General features: G+C 38.2%; 1 protein-coding gene across 1 annotated transcript in view; it reads right to left on the reverse strand.

The window, feature by feature from the left end:
* The window catches only part of USH2A (usherin), a 388,963-nt gene extending 368,517 nt beyond the window's left edge, over nucleotides 1-20,446 (reverse strand). The window contains exons 1-3 of the mRNA XM_026844632.1: nucleotides 20,270-20,446; nucleotides 19,194-19,873; nucleotides 13,807-13,972 (exon numbers count right to left, since the gene is read on the reverse strand). Coding sequence (XP_026700433.1) covers nucleotides 13,807-13,972; nucleotides 19,194-19,678 — 651 coding nt within the window. The 5' untranslated portion in view covers nucleotides 19,679-19,873; nucleotides 20,270-20,446. The remainder of the gene's footprint in view (nucleotides 1-13,806; nucleotides 13,973-19,193; nucleotides 19,874-20,269) is intronic.
* Between the last annotated feature and the right edge of the window lie 176 nt (nucleotides 20,447-20,622).

Below are 20,622 nucleotides of genomic sequence, written 5' to 3' on the forward strand. Positions count from 1 at the left end.
AGATTGACTATCATCCCTCAGCAATATTGTTACATCTCTTCCAGCTTTATATTAGCTCTCCCTTCACTAAAACTGTGTATCTTGGCATTTTAAATCCCCCTTCATTTTCCTGGTTGTCTCTCTTATTCCAATAATATCTTTCTTATCCTTGAAAACATGTCACTCCAATTCAGCAGACTTATTACATATGCTCCTAGCATTTGTGTAAAAGATATTTAGCTTTTCTCTTTGCCCTCCTTTACTTTTCTTTTTCACTATCTCCTACAATGTTAATCCCTTCTCAACGGGAAATGGTTTTCCTTCAATCCAACTCTTTCTTTTTGTGCATAGATCCATGAGTTCAGTTTGAATTCCCCGAAGAACAACATCAATTTTAAAAAAAAAAAAAAAAAAAGGGGTGGGGGTGGTGGTGCAGAGAAAAAGATGGAACCCTGGAGTGCTCCCGAAGCAATTAACTCTGTTCAAGAGCAAGCCATGTATTAATATAAATTTGGCCCTAAACAGTGAAGTCGGAAAGCAACTGGAATGCAGACCGATCCATAAGATGGTGTACAGGCTTAAGAAAAATTAATAGCTATTCCATGAATAAAGCCTTCAAAATGCAAAAAAAACAAGTAACAGCAAGCAGAAGGATCCAAAATAAGAATCATGGATGTCATTAATTTTTTGGACAGGGGTAATTTTAGTAGTGTTAAAAACTGAGTGATATAACCCACACTGCCAATTATCTGATAAACAAGGCCAAAGACAAAGAAAGATCGATGTGAAAAGAGACAGATTTGAAATGGTTTGTATTTTTAAAGAATTAGTCTTTTTAAAAGTAAACATTGTTTTAAAATAAACAGTTAAATCAGAGATTAGTGATCCTCCTGCCACAGAGTATGCGTTCCAATTATGGATTGGCAATTTTCATTTAATCTTTTGTTGGTGAGTACACCAGTAATTCAGTAATATGAAGTAATATAAAAATGGTTAACTACAGCTCTGCTGCTTTCTACCCCAACCAGCACTGTACCAATGAAAAATATTCTTTATTGCCTGTATCAGTAGAGCTCTATCAATCTGTTACTGATGCCTCAGGACAGAATAAACATATCTGGCCAGGGGAGTGGCAGAGAGAACCTGAGAGCTCAAAATTACAAGTACAGATTCTGTCAGAAACTGAAGTAATTAATAAATAAGCTTTATTCTAACTACTATTTCATACATTGATCAACCTCTGTTCTTTTTACATGGAAAGGTTTAACAAGTGACTCTTCTGCTGTAAATGAGTTCCAAACAATAAAACATATTAAGAGGATCATAGTAATCAGATTCGAAAATACATGGAGAACAACGGCTTTCTTGATGCATAATGACTCTATTTTCCCTAAGTCACAGAACAAATCAGATCCAAGATCCAGTGATCACTATAGTAACATGAAAGGAGACAAGTATTAAGGATTCAACAAGCTGCTTTTTAGCATCTAAAACAGTTACACAGTCTTGCCAAAATTAATTGAAACAAAAGGTCTGAAAGTACATTTTAGATAATCTCATAACAATGCACGTTTTCTCTCTGCCCCCTCCATTTAAAATACAGCACAACCACTGATTCTGAATTTTCCTGAACTACTTGTAATCATGTAAATTAGGGATGAGATGTAGATGTCAAATGAAACGTCCCTTCTGAATAAAGCCTCTGTGCTTCGCTAGTCAAAGAATAAGCAGATACCCACACAAATTAAGAGAGCTGTTACTAATGTACAATTATTAACCCTGTATTACACTATCAGCTGTACATTAAATACTATCTTTTGAACTGATTATATATGAAGAATTTTGTACCACTTTACCCTCCTCAGTACTGAGACTTATAAGTCATTCCCAAATTTAATGCAAGAATACATTGGTTCTACAACAGCTGAACAGCTCTGCTGGGACTAGAAGGTTGAAAATCCATCCTTCTGTCTTTTTTTGTGATGATTTACATAAGAAGAGTTCAATAAGAATTACAATTATTCCTGCCCTCTGAATGCCTCTCCACATAAGTTCCATGTACACAGTTAAGGGATTTTTGCAAATAAAGTATCATCTTTTCTTTCAAGGCTTAGTTTCTCTTCATGGTCAAGGATTCACAAAATTCTGCCTTTGATTCCTTTCACATTCCTCCCAACAACCTCACTTCAGGCCCGCCCTTCCTCCTCTGTGCCCCGCTTTCTTCCTTCCATCATAAAGTCCTTTAGAAACGGTCATTCAGTTATTCCTTTATACTGTAACTCTCCAACACTCCTTTTGATGACAATTTGCTGTAAGCTTCAACTTTCACTTTTTGATAGTAACTGCTTTTTCTCTAGTTACTAAGCATCTTACCAGCAAAGTTTTGCAGTAGATCCAAAGTCAGCTGTTAACTGAACATAGACCAAACCTGATTTAGGAGGACTGTGTTTTGGTAGCTTATTGTTTGTAGCTTATTTTTGGAAAAAGCTAAAGGAAAAAGTTCATGTAGCAGCTCTCTCAACCACATTTTGTTGGAGATGGACCAGGAGAGGACCAGGGGAGGCTGCTCAGAAAGTTCATAGTGGTTTGTTGTGCACTTTAGTATACAGGCCTTGAGCCTTGGCCTCCAGCCAAGCTGACAAATTGTTCAGTACCAGAAAATATGCTTTGCTTCCCTGAGAAAATGATACATGTAAAGACTTACCAGAATATTTCTCCTGCGGACTGTCACCAGCATATATGGATTTTGCATTTTACAGGATCTATACATGTCATTTATGTCACCTTCCATTTGCTGCATGCACAGGTGTTAATGCAAGATGTACATAAGAGAGTTCACACATAAATAATGGAGGTTGCATAAAGGACAATCTGAAAGTTTCATCTTCCATTTCTTGATCAGACTTCTGACTTAAGTCTCTGTCTTCAAGCTACAGAAACCTGAACCAAATGTAGTAATTACTTTTTTTTTTTTTTTTTTTTTTTTTTTAGGAAAGGCAGAAGCTGCTCTATTTGGGCATACTCATGAAGTTTTTAGACTCTTATCCAAAAAGTTTCAAGTATCTTGTGAAAACATCTACTCAGCAACTGTCATAGCATGAAGAGGTCAAGGGCAATGGTTCAATATCTGTGATCCACCTTCACCAGCAAAGAAGTTCAAACCAGTTGCCAGTTTTCTGTTCACACACCATGCATCCCAAGAACTACCTGCTGGAGGACCTTTTGTCCACATTGAAAATTGTGTGCTATAAATGGTGGTACTCCAATGTACAACTTGAGGCTTGCTGTCCCCAGAACGGAATCAAATTCAGGCATATCAGAAGTGCTCATCACTAACACAAGACTTCAAATAGACAGAAGGCAAACCTTCAAAAAGCACCTCCCCATCCACAAAAATGACAGTATACCAAGTATATGCAGCTACTTCCCTTCTCTCAAAATTTGCTCCCTACACAACTCAAGGGCATACAAACATACAAATGGAAGAGCAGTCACACAGGTGCAGAAGTGTACCTGAAGTTACACCAAGCAATACATACCTAGGAACCCACTTGTAAGTGATATACATATACAAGTATTTAAAAGATTAGTTCAGAATCAAGGGCTGTGTAGCTTAAACAATGCTTATGTTTCCAGTAGGACTCCAGCTTTCTAGCAATCTGAAAGTAGTTGATTCCAATAGCCACAGTTTAATTCACAGGATGCTGTTAAACAGCACATATCTCTTTCAGTTCTTCTAACTTCAGTTATACAATTTTTACTATTATTCTTAGTATTGAATTTGAACACTTGAAGAACATTTTTTTCTTTACCTTTCTAAACATTCTCCTCTAAGAAGTATGCAAGCTACTTCCATATGGTATGACACACCTTTTAGATTCATATACCACCACAATATTAATTTTTTTTTTTCCAACAAAGAATATGCTTACAAACTATATTTTATATTCTGTAACTACACATGACAGAAACAGATGTATTGCATATTACAATGGTCACTAGAAGTTTGTTACACAACTATTAATTATCCTTAAAAACGTTGTGGTATGTTTAGGAAGACTGAAAGTTATTTTCTAATTGACACCATCGTCTCTCCCAGTTCTAGAGTAGTACAGACCATTATTTATCTCTACTTATATCTAAAATTAAAATTAAATAAAAAAGCAAAAAACACACCAGATGTCAAAAATACAACCTTAAGAAAGGTAAGATGTTTCAAGATTTGAGATTAGGGGGAAAAAAGCAAATCATTCTTAACATAGTGCTTTCATTATTAAAAACATAATTTAATTGGCTGCCACATATTTTTGTATAGGGAAACAAACTGCTTGTAAAACAAATTGAAACTTGATGGATTTCAAATCTTATCTGAAACTCTCCAGACAAATTAGGCATAGTTTCTGCAAACCATTCAATACTACCTCCTCCCAGCATTGGTCATACAAAGGCTTAATTCCATTACTACTGTATGTAACAGTCTGGGCAGACTTCAGTGGGATTTTCATTTGCAATGGAAAAAACATTCACAGTTTCCAGAAGTGTAGTCAAGATGACGACAAAACCTGTTTTTTTGGCATTCTCTGAAATGAAAATCTTGGCCCAGCTGAAGTTCCTTGTCTTCTGTTCCCAGACAGTTGTTAGACTGTAAATCTAAATCTGCAAATATGCAAGAACTTGCCTGAACTCATATTCAGACAAGAAAGGAAGTCGTTTAAGAGACAGTGTGAGTGCAGAGAAGATAGAAGCATCTAAGAAATGCCCCAATTTCCCAAGGAGCTTAAGTTATAACAACAAAGAGCTTTCAAATCCACAAACATTGACATCCTGGATCAGGAGAAGAGAAGAACCATAGTAGGACTTCTGCATGCAGCACAGCAAGTTACTAATATCCAAAAACCCCAAGGCTGCAAGTTCAGCAGCAGTGTCTCAATGGCCTGCAACCATAGCAGATTAAATGATGAACCAGTTGCCAATAGAGCTACGCTCATTGTTTCTGCGAACAGTTCTCTAAACAGACACTTAAATACATTACACAGACTGCAACGTGACTTATTTCTGCTGTCTTGGGAGCACAGCACCAACCACATGGCCAGACTGAAACCTCCTAAATATTTTCAACACACAATTGCAATTAATAGACAAGAAGCTTTAATATTTAGAATTGATGTAAACTCTCCTGTCCCTTCTTGGGACTGACAAACTACTAATAGTAAGCTATGACTTCAGGCAGGAAATCAAAGTGATTTGTTAAATTAAAACGCTTCCTTGCTTTCTCATGTCCTTCCTAAACTTAGGGAATATACAGTTTAAAACACCTTGTATTTAGTAACACATATACAAAGAGTGTACAGAGTAAATGTTTTCCTCCTTACTTTTAAGTCTTAGGTTCTTTGCTTTTAATATAAATTTTAAAGTATTCAAAAACTTGTGCAGAAAATAAAAGGATTTCACAAATTGGAAAGGACAAGTTTTCTCTTGATAGTCAAACAGTTATGATGTAAAGCGGTCTCATTAAATCATAAGTACTTTAACCTTTTCTTGAAAGAACTGGAAGATTTAAAGATTTATAAAGAATTTTTCCCTAAACTAGGAAATGACTCATATTTGACATGTATTGAAATGATAATGCTGATTTCAATAGGCACTCTAAGAGCATTTTCCTCCCAGGAGAGTAATTCAGTCATGGTTACCTCTCTGCATTTAGATTTTAAACTTACTTTCTAAAGCTTTTAATGTGCTATAGTCTGCCAAAACATGGCAGAGTTACATAGATATGATCAGGCAAAATAAAGGGTAGTAAAAAGATTATTTTTATAATTGCAGACACTAAATATGAAACAAATACATCAATCTGACATGTTCTCTAAGAATCTCCTGTTTCAGCAGCCTTGGTTGTATCTGAAAATTCATGTTTAACCAGAGTTTAATTCCACTCTTCTTAATTGCTTAAATAAATTCTGAAGTATCAAAGTGAGAGACCCTTAACGGTGAATCTGAAAATGAAAATACATAAGCGGCACAAAACTGATACTGGTATCACTATGCAAAAATAGTAAGGCACACAAATGGCCTTAATTATGCTTTCAAATTCTTTATTTCTTTTAAAGTTAATTTTTTAAGACACTGATTTTCTTGAGTTTTCACTTCAACGCAACATCAAATTCCTTTAAGTTAAGGCTATATATGCTTTACTCCACTGTGTACCTTCAATCAGAGTTTTTGCTAATATATACCTAAAAAGATACAGTGATAAATATCATTAAATCAAGATCAAACACAGAAGGAATCTAAAACTTTCAGCAGCCTGAAGGTCTTGATCCTCACTAAATGAAAACAACTAAAACAGCACCAGTAATTTCAATGAAACAGGATCCACAATTTATAGCCTTAAAAAAAAAAAAAAAAAAACAAACACAAAAAAATCAACCAAAGCTGTTTGAAAATGCAAAACAAAAAGGTAAATTCCTTTACAAATCATAAGCAGGTGAAAATAAAAACAGACATTATTAGAGAGAAATGTCATATTAATTGAAGAGCAGAAAAAAAAAAATGCTCAAACCTGACTTTTGTTGCAAATCCACTTCAACTTACCTCAGCAGAACTTTTCAAGGATGATTTTTCTCAAACGTTTATTGGGTACGAAGAGCGAAGAAATGGATAGCAAATAGCTCTGTCAGCAATATACCACATATTAAGAAGACTGAATAACCATTAAAAAGTATGAAGTTACTCTTAGACCAATGCCACCTAGTCTCAAGCAGTAGACTCAACAGTCCATTCCAAGACTATTTGTGACTCACGTCCAACATCCTCCTGGCAGCAGTTGTTACAGTAATATTGCAGGAAAAGGGGGAAAAAAAAGAATGAAATCCCACAGTCTACCTACATAACTGATTGATATAGCAATTCCCATCTTTTCCTCTTGGATACACTATACCACATTACTCTTTTTATGAAAGTTACTGAATTTAAATTAAAACCAAAAACCCCCAAACATTTTCTTATCCCCACTATTCTGATTAGAACACTTTTTCAGAAACACTCTGCTGCAATAGAACAAACTCAGTTTCCAACTTAAACAGTCCCTTCTTCTGCCTGGTGTTTACACTCCAAGAGATTTAGAGAAGAAATCTGTATGAGTTCCTACTCTTCACTATAGTTAATTCCCAACAGAAGGTTCTCTAAATCATCTTCTGTAAGGCCTGCATAGACCCTTTCACCATCATCACAGGCTTAGTAGCTCTGTTCTGATTTATATTCCTTAGACATGAATGATGGAAACTGTACCCAAGGTTTTGCATGAAATCTCATGAGTCTAGAGCAGCAGCAATGATGCTTCTCTCTCACTACTATTGGGAATGCCTCTCCTGATACGTTTCCCCAACACATACCTTTTTTGTAGCCTCATCATGCCAATAACTCATCATCACTACCTGGGACTACTACTTCAGCAATTTTCTAATGATTAACTATTATACTTAGCAAAAGATTTTGTGAGGGATTTCAAGTTCATCACTTTGCATTTTGTAATACCAAATTTTATTTCATGACAGTTACACTAGTTCTTTCAGTGATGCCATTCTTCCTGTATGACATCTTACTGCTCCTCTTTCTAATGACGCCTCTCCACATTACGTTACTAGCTAGTATTATCGGCACACTCTTACTATTTCTGCCAAGATCATTAATGAAAATATAACACAAGGCTGGTCCCAAAGACTAATTCTCAAGGAATTCAACTGCTTTTTACCTCCCCCCCCCCGGGATTATAAGCAAGTTCCTTTGAGCAGTATCTATTGCCAACCCTCCCCATGAGCATTCCCTTTGACCCTACAACTTCTCATGGGTTGTCACATCAACGCTAAACTGAACTCCAGATAGAGGAAATCTGACACATTTACTTTGCCTGAAAATCGGTTTTCTCATCAAAAAAAGCTAAGAGGTTAGACAGTGATGAGCTATCTTTAGTAAATCCATGCTTCATTTTATCCCCTTTTCCATTTAGCTCCACATCTTTATCTATTCCTCCGAAGATCTTTTCTAAATCCTCATATGCCACTGCGTCAAGACAAATAGGTCTGCATTGCCAAGATCCTTTTTCCTTCCTCTGTACAGTGTCTGGCTGGGATGGAGTCAAACTTCTTCACAGCACCCTGCATGGTGCTGTGTTCTGAATCTGTGGCTAAAACAGCACTGATAACCCACTAATATTTTGCTATTGCTAAAGAGTGCTTGAACAGTGTCAAACCTTTCTCTTTTCCCACTCTTTTCCCCCATCTCACCTCAACAGTAAATTAAGGTTGGGCCAAGAAGCTGGGAGGGGACACAGCCAAGACACCTGACCCAAACTGACCAAAGGGATATTCCATACTGTATAACTCATCCTTAGCAATAAAAACTGGGGTAGAAGGAAGACTCTGGGAAGACAGGGGTTTTATTTCCAAGGAGGCCACTGCTTTGAGACTGGCAGAGCAGCCGTCTGCTTCTGGAAGGTGATGAGTGATTGCCTTTGCATCATTTGTTCCCCTCCCACTCACCTTTCTCACTTTTGCTATTGTTATTCTCTCCCCTGTTCCACTGGCAGGGGTGAGGCAGGCCCAGCTGCTGGATGGCATCAATGCATGACACTCTTCCTAAATGTAAGCATTACAGGCTCCACCTCTGCCTTGGTAATATGCATAAAATAGTACTTTGTCAAAGGATTTTATGTACCAATTCTTTCAGAATTTTTGGACAAAGACCATCTGATGGCATCAGGATGTACACAATAAGCTTGCAAATTCGTATTTCTACATCTTTATGATTGCTTTTGTTTTCAACATTAATTTCTGTTACCCAGCTTGGATTTGCTCTGTGACTGTTATCATTATCGAAAACAGAAGAAAACCATTTATTTGGGAGACCTTACTCAAATTATTCTTCCATCACAAGCACACCATCACTATACATAGGTCTTGCCTTCTTACACAAAAAAAAACTAAAAACTTTTTTACCATTTGACAGTCACTGCATCTAATTCAGCTTGACATATTTACAGTTTTTATTTCTATTCCTACGTAGCATTCTCTGTGAATTTGCATCCTCACTGCTTGCAGACTCTGCCATCTCTAACTGTAGAGGTGTTTACTCAGATAAGCCCGGGCACTACACCTCCAATTTTTTTTTTTCTTTAAGAGCAGAGATTTCTCTTAATGCTATTATTATTTTTAATAACTTCCAGGTCTTTTTTCAATTACATCTCTGGGCTCCACAGGTCTCCTTGTTTTATTAAAATAGTCCTATTTATTTGTCCTCTTTGAAATCCAAAAGTGTACTTACAGAACCAAAGAACTGTTTATTCTACTATTTCATCTGAATCTAGTTGTGAATATGCAATATTATTTTTGAGACCCACATCTCTAATAACGCCCTCATCACTTAACAAAGCTGGTATCCAGACTTTCTGCTTCAGTAGCTACTTGATGGAGAAACCTTTCATGCAGAACATACAGGAATGTTTGGCCCCTGCTCTTGTTAGAACTTTAATTTCTCAGCTATAAACTGGAGAATAAGTCTCTGTGACAATGTCTCTGTGGCAATGACACAGTTTTTAGTAGTAGCTCTCTCTAACAAATTACACATCTAAATCCAAACCCAAGGATTTAAATTCCAAGATCACCTCAATAGAATTAATTTACTAGCCTTCTCTTCCCCTAGAATTATTTTATTCCAAAGAAATTATTTTCAATCTGTGCTGTCCTTTCTTCTGTCCTTCCCTCTTATCATTTAATTACTATTTGGTGCTATTCCACCATTTAGCTTTCATTTTTATCATTCCTGAATAGGCATATGCTCTTACACCTGAATTCCAAACATATCTGCTATCCTACCATATTTCTGCTCTCTCTAAATTCAGCTGCACATCTGTAACCAATACTTCACGCTCTGTTATGGTGTTTGTTGCCTAGCATTTATGCACAAATATTTCAGTTTTTCCTACTGACCACAGGAACTCCCCTGATTGCAGGCTCCCAGCTCCTACTGACTTCTTGGCTTTGGAGATCTTTGGCCCCAGTCAGTCTCACATTAGGCATACCTGTGTCCAGAGATGGACTTGGACCCTAGCTCCTTGGCAGAACTGTCTCTCATGATCAGCTACATCACCCAACACACACACACTTTTCACAAACTACAACCAACCTGCTGAAAAACAAAAAATCACCAATATGCTGTCAACACTTACAAAACCAAATCCCACAGCCTCCCTTAGCTGTTATTCCTGTCACCAACTTGGTATGCAAAGCTTCATGCTTCAACCCCTAATTCTTTGGTTGTTGCCACTGGGTTGTGCCAGCCAGCCTGCCCACCCCTGCCCTTCATCCATGCATTGTCACAAACAAGATGCATAAATTCCCTGTGAGCCAAACAACAAGTATTGCTTTTTTCTCAGGGGCAGGGTCCATTACACACTTCTATTTGCTAACCATATTGGTAAGTGCTAGCATTCAGCAAAAAAAACTTTTGTCCTGAATCAGACTCACCTCAAATTACACATACCCGTAATTTGGTCTGCTGCAGTCACTGAGCAACAAGATATCATGCCAGAAACTATTTTTTTCCTCCCTGTCTACCACACAAACATGCAATACTGTGCATGGCTTTCAATGATATTTCGCAATATGCTGTGAATATCCCATTAAGTTTATATCCAATATATTTACAAGGTAACTATTTTGATCCTCTGCTATCACCTGCATTACCTATACAGACCTAAACCACCTAAAGCTACACTGTTAAAAAGTTTTGTAGTCTTAGAGAAAACAAGGACCAAATATGCTTCATCTACCAGAAAAGTCATGTATATTAAAGACAAGGGATATTAATTGCAGTATTTAACGCTTCTACCTTAAATTTCTGGGAAACAAACTGTCAACAGCTTACATGCCCACACCTCTGGCATAAAGTTAAAATATTTTCATAAAAAACAAGAGTTGTTAACATATACATCTTCAGTTACCACCAGTACCTTAATTACCTAAATGTTGAAAAGTACATACTTTTTAAAAAAAGTAATCTGAATAGCTTGTGCCTACTATGCTTCAGGCATAAAGAATATAATTTCTTTATGTAAAATTCTGTTTGGCATAGCTGCATCGCATCCTAACCCTCTTCATCTTAAATTCACAGATGAAGTTTTTAGGGGTCCTACAACTCCAAATATGGCAATGCAGTCTTCTTTTTTTTTTTTTAATTACACTTTTTCCATACATATGTATTGTTATGTGCACAAAAATAAATCCATTCCACGTTTTCAACTGTCTTATCAGAACATTCACAAACATTATTTTCTTTAGTCCAAAAATCATATCAAGCAAGCTGTCACACAAGTCTGATTAGATTTAGGGGTTTTTTACATCAGGACATGCCACCCAGCTCTGGCTAGAACCAGGAAGTAAAACGAATGCCAATGTTTCAAATTCTGCAAAGTACCTAAAAAGGTGTTAAATCCACTGTTAGTTTAGGAAACCTAATACCTTGTGGCTAAACATCACAGCCACATACATGACATTTCATATCCAACAACGATTTCCTTTTTGTTTTCTGTAGAAGAATGTTATATAGCAACTACACGGGTAACACCATACCTACAACCAAACCAGCAATTGGATGACTGCAAACTTTCCTAACTTATTAGCCACAGAGCTCAGTCCTAGGGCTTGTCTTTGCTAGAAGATAAAGGTTATGCCTACAACAGTAACACAGAACAGAGACTGTTAATCCTTTACAGGTATCAGAGGCAGTTTCGCCTCAACAAGACAGCAAGGAAATCCGCAAATCCGCATGGTCTGTCTTGGAAAAACTCGAAGTAGTAGTAAGTTATTAACTGCACTCAGCCCTCTCTGCTGCCTCAACTCCAGGCAGCTCACCTACAGCCCACAGGAGGGTCGGTCCTCCACTCTGCAGTGCCCATTCCTACTGTATGTATGGCCATCACCTGGGGAGAAGGCTGGTTAGTCAGAGAAGTCGAGTCACACCTGTGGTAAGATCAGGTGATTTGTACTTTTAGGTGTAAACTCCAGGCTCTTCCACTGCCTTTAACTACAATTACTATTGCCTATAAAACTACATAGTGCTTCATATTCAGAAGACACTTTAATCAGCATAAGGAAACACCTATATATCATCATGATATATATAAAAATATCTCATCGTCAAATACTACTGTTGTCTGAAGATGCAGACATTTCCATATGAATGTTACTTTTGCATATTTTGGGTGGTCTGTCATTCTCCATTTATTTCTCCATTTATAGAAAAAATGTTCCTGAACAGCTGCTAAAAGGAAAAAAAAAAACAAAAACCAAAACAAAACAAAAAAAAGAAAACAAAAACCCCTTTGCCTAAAGTTTCATAGCCAGACCTAGTGCTAAATAGATCACACTGCAGCCACTATCATCATCTTTAATGGGAAATTGAATCCTACAATACCACAAACCACAGAATATAAGGTTCTACCCTGAGCTCAGAAACTTGGTAAAGGTATCAAGCCTGCAGCCCCTTTAAGGGTCTAGAAGCTACACTTCTTTACTCCTGCTATGCGTTGAACAACTTTCCCCAAAGAAACAAAGGACCAAATTCTACAGAGTGCTCGAGGTTTCTTTGCAATACAATTTAAGATATGTGTGTGTATTTAAATCCAACCCTTTCACTCTTCACTTTGCTATCCCAGGCTTTAGCAGTTTCTGAGGCTAGTACAAAATGCAGCTGACAGCAACAGCAGTAATATAGCACCCTTGGAGTGTTTGAAGTGTAAAGTTCATTAGTTCTACCTTAAGGTCACTCTTTTAATCCAACAGCCAAAATCTTATTCGCACTACCATGCTGTTATCCTGGAAAAAAAAAAGAAAACTGCAAAAAAAATCAAGACGTCAGCTTAGATACTTCTTACGAGTGACAAGATCAGCACTAAAAATCCAAATCACAGTCAATACCTTTTAGCAAGTTTCAAGAAAGCAGCAAAACACTTCTTGATTGTGCTGTTACCCAAATGAAATTTACTAGAATAGATAAAGGAAATGAAGGAAGAAGAAGATAAACATTTCAATACCTGATAATTGTGGTTTATAATTATTAGTTGAACTTGGCTTTCAAACAAAATTTACTAGAGCATCCGTTGGGAATTACAAGACATGCAAATAACTGAATTTTAACTTCTGTGTTTGTTTACTGATTTTTGTACATACGCTTTAAATTTTAACAAACTCAATTCTGCTTTAGTGGAATATCAGTGGATATTTGTACACATTTAAAAGTTATGTCAACAGAAGACTTTTAGAACATAAAGACTGTATTTTAATAATTCTGAAACATATTTTTAAATTAAGAATTAATAGCTCTGTAACTTACTAGCTTGGTTGATCCTGCACAAACTCATACATGTTTACTTACATGCACAGTAAGAGGTTTTTAAAACTAAATGGGACACACCTCTAAGAGGAGTACATTAGCATGTATAAATGGGGATAACATTCTCTTTTTTTAGGAAATAATCTCAGAGACCCAGGACTTATTGGTAATGTCAGGAATACGTAGCTTTTCTTCACCCCAAATACCTGTGTTCTTAAGGGTGAGCCTTTTCAGCCTTGTTTGTTCAGAACAGGCACAGCATTTCTTTCCAGTGCTAAATTAGTAGTTGCCTCAAAATAAGCTCCCAAATTAAGATCTTTACCAAGACTCAAGAGTTATCATTTACATCCTTCGATTTACCCTTTTGCATTTATACAGTTATACCATTCGCACACAGATGTTGTATTTCAACAAACATTAAATGTTTTTTATTTTACTCACCTGCACACTAAGATGAATCCATTTCTTCACAAGAATTCTCCCCAGTGTCATTACTTTTATTGGTGGCTGCAAACCATTTACTGTGCGATAATAAAACATGGTCTCTTTCTCAGAGATTGTGAGTTTGAACACAGTCTGCCCATCAATAGCCTTTTCTATCACACACCTTTGGAAATAACCAAGAAAAACAACATAAGGTCAGAGGCACACGCATATACACATTCTTGCCAAGGTGCTATCCTGTAAAGTGATGCTAACCGGAATGTATTAAAATAAACGTTAAAAATACAGCTCTTGAGAAGATGTTCAGTGACAGTGAAAGTCACAGGATGTACTAAGTGTAAAAGAACTTTAACAAAGATACTTTCTGTCTTAATCTGTGAGATTTTAATTTTATTTATTTTTTTAAATTTAGTGCACACAATCCCAGTTCACTTGGGGGTAGAAGAGGGGTCCACTTTGCCTCCTCTCTTCAGAGTTCTGTGACAGAAACCACAGTGGCTGGCCAGCACTGTGCAGGTCTCTGCTGCACTTTCCATACAAAGCTCTGCAAAATAGCACATCCTGTGGAGCCACTTATATTTTTCTTAGTCTAACAAGGCAAATACAATATAACCACAAAAAGCAGTATAAATGACACATTTTGGAAATAAGTCTTCTATCTTTCCACCAAATCTGTCCAGGTAAGGTAGCAACACCAGCTTCCCTTATACCGTCCCTCTGACACAGCCTTTCTTTAACCTAAGAGAACCAGAGCAAGGCAAAAAGGCTATTCAGCCACTTGTTCGGGTTTTTTCCCCACAAAGATTTCGCATCAATATCAAATGCAACATTGACATATAAGACACGAAGAATACTACCCATAGCAACCCACATTGCCTATCTAGCTGCTGAAATATTTTTGCCAATCCTATCACCATGATGTCAATAGTCCTGAGAAAGCACAGGCTATATATGTTTGTGAAATAGCTACGTATTTTATTAAGGTAATCATCAGCAAAACAAAAATCATGAAGTTCTGCGTTCCCATTTCAGCTGCTTGAGAAATCCGGTCCCCAATTTACTGACCCATGAAAAAACAAATATTTTAAGTTACACCACACTAAATTAGTGCACTAAGTCACAAGAGAGAAGCATACAAAATTTGTATGAAGCCAGGATTTACTTAGATGTATTTCAGAAAAAAAATCTCCACTTATCTACTTAAAACTGTCTTTACCTACTATGGATTTATAAAAAAAAAACTAAAAGACTGTTCTTTGATACTGCCATTATTCACTAATTCACCTTTAAATACAAGAGAAAAATTAAGTCATCTTAACTGTTACGATTTTAGCCTGCTGGAATGTTGTCAATAAAATAACTTGCAAAATGCAGACTTCTGTTTTCCAAACCTTACTAGAAACATGTTTCTTAATATATTGTCAACTGGTCTTTTCAATATTTTGTTTGCTTGTAAACATGCTAGTTTCGCTAGATAATAAATGTGAGGGAAGGCTCAGCTAAGTAGCAAAATATTTAGGAACTGGATTTACCCAGTTCCTGGATAAACAATAATTGGATAATCCAGTTTTTTGTTTATTTTAGTTATCTAAAACAAACATCCCCACATTGTTTTTATCCCCAAAGGTGTCATGACTTTAAGAAGGGAAGTGACCTTGATGTACATCACTTTGAAAACTGAAAAGAACAAATGTGAATTGTGACTCACTGCTGAAGGAGAAAAATCAAGAGGCAGAGAACAGGGAGGGGAGGGGGAAGAAAAAAAAACTAGCACTAACATAGGTGAAATAGGCATTAGCATTACTTCTGACTCTGAACATAATTTTCCATTCCAGCCATGATTACAGAGAGGAACCACTGTTCTTTGTGAAGTTTCCAACTTCTGGTAACCTGCAGTCCCACAGAGCCAATTCCTGACTACATGATTCTCTGTGGTGGGGTTGAAGGGAGAAAAAGCAAACAACACAAATCTGCTCGGTCAGCTTTCAAAGAGCAAAATATTCTAGAGAACCAACACAGCTGCACTGGGGACCCCCACACATTAACTGGAGCACTTGCAAATGGGAACATCTGCATGGGTTCAACATCAGACGCGTGGTATCTTAAGGCAAATCCTTCTTTCAGACTAATTCCTAATGTAAAACATCTGAAGGGATATAAAATAATAAGATATGATTTTAGTCCTCTAGATAAATGAAGCTGAAAAAGTACATCTCCTGTCCACTTCACAAGCGGGCTCTTCCCCTGAGCCTTTTGCATGTAGAAGGCCCCAGTTCATTTCTCTCCCACCGCCAGTGTCTTCCGTCATCTAATTTCCAGTTAGCCCAGTTCACGCTAAACTGATATAAAGTGCTGGCAATGATTACTCATACATGCTAAGCTTCTACTCACATTCTTAATCCTATTTCATTGCAAAGGGTTATTATCATATACAATTTCCTATATTGTGCTAAGGCTTGCTTACAGGCTATGCACAGGCTTACAGAAAGCATTTATATTAACTGATGAGTCCATGCGGTAAGAGAGGAAGCACAGGGAAAGAATAAAATTCAGGGACAAGAGCTCTGCTGACTTATTGCACTTATTGCCTAAAGGGAAAGTAAATTTAAAGACTAGAGTACAAATGTCAGTGTTTTCTCACTGTTCTCTTGCTTTTCTTCAGAATTTCCAATATGCAGTGACTTAAAAGCATACCTACAAATACCTACACTATACATCTTAGAAGAACATTAGGGCTTCAATTAAATCCACATGATCTCACTTTCCTCTCACCTTTTATGAAAGTGCATTCTTTCCCAGATTCATGTAAGAAAAGTTGGTATATGAAACTGATGAAGAAAATTCTTGGTGTCTTTGACTATTCACATATATTTGCTCCCTCAGAATGTCACAGTCTTTAAAAGGCCTTCAGGCTTTGCATCCTCACATCCGTATCTCTCACTTCAGTCAGCACTATAACTTCTAGCAGAAAAATCCTGCTATTCTCTTACATGGGCACATGCCTAACAGACATGTCACAGTCTTTACAAGGATACTACACAGCAACACTCCTAGCTTCTTTCCTAAGCGCTCTCTAGCAGCCAGACCATATAACATTCAGCATGAAAACACACATTAGTATAGCATGTTCAGAAACCATGGGTATGGGGTACTTAATGTAAGAGCACTTTGCCACTAAACAAAATACCTTGTTAAACTTTCAATTATTCTACTGGTAAAAGTGAGCAACTGGTTCTGGTTCATCTTCCTAATGTCTTGGTGGCAGCACAAACACTTTGTTAGAATGAGTCCCAGTTCCGTGAAGTCCCTCTGCTGTGATAATGGGGTTTAAAAGGTCTCACAAATGACATCTAACAGGGACAATTCCCCATCAGGGACTGCAAAATGTAGGACATCTGGTAAGTCAAACTCGTCTGCCAACCTGAAGGACTCACTAAACCAATACAATAAAAGGAAAAACATCTTAGTTTGCTGTTAAACTATTTCTCTTTTGTAGGGTGACTTTAGAGTTGAGCTTCAGTGACTATTAGTGTGCAATTACTGTTTGAATTCCTTTTATGAAGAAAGAAAAATTAACATGCTTCTTTCTGTGAACAGTGAAAAAGAGTCAGGACAGCAGCATATCATCCTGACCTCTGGAATAACTGTTGTCCAACTACTGCTTGCAGGACTGGGCTCTACCATTGTCATTTCTACATGTTGAATAGCAGCAGTCTCACAAGGCAGATGAACGAAGTGATCTATTACAAAAATTGAATGAAAACATTTAGACTTTAAAGTGATCTATAAAACCCACTGAACAGGAATATGTACATTGTGTAGTTATTAACACAGTAGCAATTGGAGGCTAATGTTTTATACTAGTCCATGGATAATCAGACATCGGTAGAGTCTGGTTTCTGCACGGCACTTAATCATTTGAAACTACGGACACACATTTCATTGTTTTTGGTTCCATGCAAGCAAAAGCCTAACCCACTGACAGAAGAGTTTCACGGATCTCACTCAATACATCACAGCTTGCTTGGAAACTAGCAGGACATTTCTGCTTCAAATTAGGCATATGCTCTGCTGAACGAGGTTGATAATCCCCACATGTGCACGGACATGAACTTATGACATAGGACAACCCCAGGCATGGACTCTCTGGCATTCAAACATTATACAGAAAATGTTGTCTATAAAAGACACTAGGCCAAAGCTCCAGAGACACCTTTACACCTACCTTCATCTAAGCTGATTTAAAATCAAACAAGTCACTTTTGCTCTGCAGATCTCATGTATTTCCCCTCCATAACCACAATTTCTGTAGTTAGGTTGGTTTTTTGAAGGTAATTATCTTTGCATAAAGCAGACTATACTTTTACATATATCGTTATAATTTTAGACATTTCCACTGTTTCCGATGATTTTCACACCCCTAGACAACTCCCTAGTTCACATCAGCATGCAAAATAAGTATCAAGAATGCTAGAACAAAGCAGATCATTAGTTTCATTCCAAGAGTAAGTTAGGAGCACCAGTACAAAAACATTTGTGACATACACTCTGAAGGAATGTACCGTACTTTCTGTGCTTCACTTTAAAGAGGATCTGCACAACCCAGGTAAGAAAGAGCAGGAGGGTCTGCATTTTGTCACAGACGAGAGGAACTTTTTTTGCAGGATTTGCAATGCATTTTTCAGAAAGCAAGTTTTTCGTTATGGTTAGGCCCAGTCAAGCTGAAGGGCCATTTATGACAGCAATATCTGCTAAAAATGTGACGTGTAGGCAAATAAGAGAGGGAGCATTCTTATCCACATCTGGTTTTGAACACCTAGTGAAACTTCACTAGCAGTTTGAATAGTGGACTCTTTTGTTAAAGTAGCAACATGATCTGTCGTTCCATCAACATTCCCCATATCTTCCAGAAAAACTATGACCACTCTTCCACAGCTCTGAAATATCCATTTTGGAAGATCTAGAGGTTTTCCTTGGGTTTTTTTAAGAAGTAAACTTGTGTTGAGGGAATTACTATAGTTTTAAATTTTTTTTCATCACAAAAGCAGCAACAGTGCAAACCCCTGACATATTTTTCTAGCAGCTTTTAGAAGGATGAATGTGAATGAGAAATACAAATTTAGATTTTTAAGAATAGACATGCACATTATGTATGAATAGTTTCCACTGAAAGCAACTGGACTATCACCTGAGTCAATGCCACTGAAACTGAATCTACTTGTCTTGACATTTGCAAAGACCCCAACCTAAATACTGCTTTAAAACGCCACCGTTTCTCACTGTACCTTTTTAAAATTTTAAATAGCTTGCTAATAATGACTGTGACTACAATGATCAATTTTTTTAAGAGCACCAGGAAAGTAAACACCTTCAATACTACTTACATTACACCTTCTTGCTCAGGTTTCAACCATACAGTTAACGTAAACGAAGCTGCAAGCCTCAGAGAACGGGGAGTAGAGAAGCAATCCTTGTGATTATGAAAAATGAAACTGGAAGCGTTGCTGAAGGACCCTGGCTGCAAGTCCCTTTTGTCCTCTGTGATACAGGTACCAAGGCCTTCTGAAAGAAGCAGTTTGTAGGAAGAAGGCGATGACCTGTATGGACACTCCTGAACACAAAACCTCTGGGTACAGGACATAATACTTTCAACTGCTACTGAGCTATGACAAAAAGTACTTCGGTGTGGCAGCCCACAAGTGGCTTGAGTTGGCACGGTTGACACATTCTTGAAAGCTCCCACATTTTCAAGCCTAGGGAAATGTCCCTGAGAGCTGACCAACACAAAGGAGTCATAATAAGTTAAAATTAATGTTTCAATAGCATGAAACAAGAAACGACACCTCAAGGAAAGAGCCCAGCAATTCATGTTTACAAAAAAGCTCCTCCTGATTACAGCATCTGTAAATAAATAATGATGTCCATGTCGGTAGCGATGTCCTCAGGTGGTGCGCTTTAAGAGCTTATGCACTGTTTCATCTTCAAAACACTCATGCAAGGACTCAGTCACAGGGGACATCCATTGCTTCTGGCCAGCAAAACGCACGTGGGTGACAGCCGGTATCTGCAAACCACAGAAAACAGACACAGTCTGTGGGAGGAACATGCCCCTTCTGCACCAACTGAGGTGATGCCCCAGTAAGGATTTTAAGGGTTAGAACTCCGCTTCCAAATTTCAGCCAGCAGGCCCGCCTGTGCACCTTCACCGGCTACGGCCAAGGCGTCTCCCTACATACGGGCAGTGGGGCGAGGCCGACTTGAACCCGCACATGCTGGCAGCTGAGAGGAGTTTATCCCTGACCGGTCCTCACGCGAGGCCCACACGCAGCTTCGTGTGTTAAGGTAACGGGCACAGACTAAGGTGGGAAACCGGGGCGTGCCACTTCAGCCTCCAAACATCTTTCCCGAGCGTTTCAAGCTAGTTGGTTCCATGTCACACCTGCGACCCCCCGGTGCTCACCTCAGCTTTACACGGGAGCTGCTCGGCGCCATCCCCACCGCACTATTCCAGGGTACGCTGAGGGACACCCCCCTGCCTCCGCTCCCGAGGCGCGCTGGGGGCCAGCGAACGGGAGCGGCGGCCTGAACCCCTGGCCACGTAGCTATCCGTCCCCTGAAGCAGCCGGCCCGCTTCGTGCCTTACCCCGCTGCCCACCTCACGCCGCTCCTTTCAGCCCTCGGCAAAGCTGATTAAAGCCGCGTTCCCCATCTGTCCCGTGTGGATCTTTCGAATAGCGGACACCCGCGCTGGGGCTCCCCGGCAGGCGGGGCAGGGGCAGGCGGCGAACCGCGCGACGGCAGCCGATAAATAAG

This window comes from Athene cunicularia (assembly GCF_003259725.1).
Source record: "Athene cunicularia isolate RWA chromosome 3 unlocalized genomic scaffold, athCun1 chr3_part1, whole genome shotgun sequence".
In the NCBI taxonomy this organism is placed as follows: Eukaryota; Metazoa; Chordata; class Aves; order Strigiformes; family Strigidae; genus Athene; species Athene cunicularia.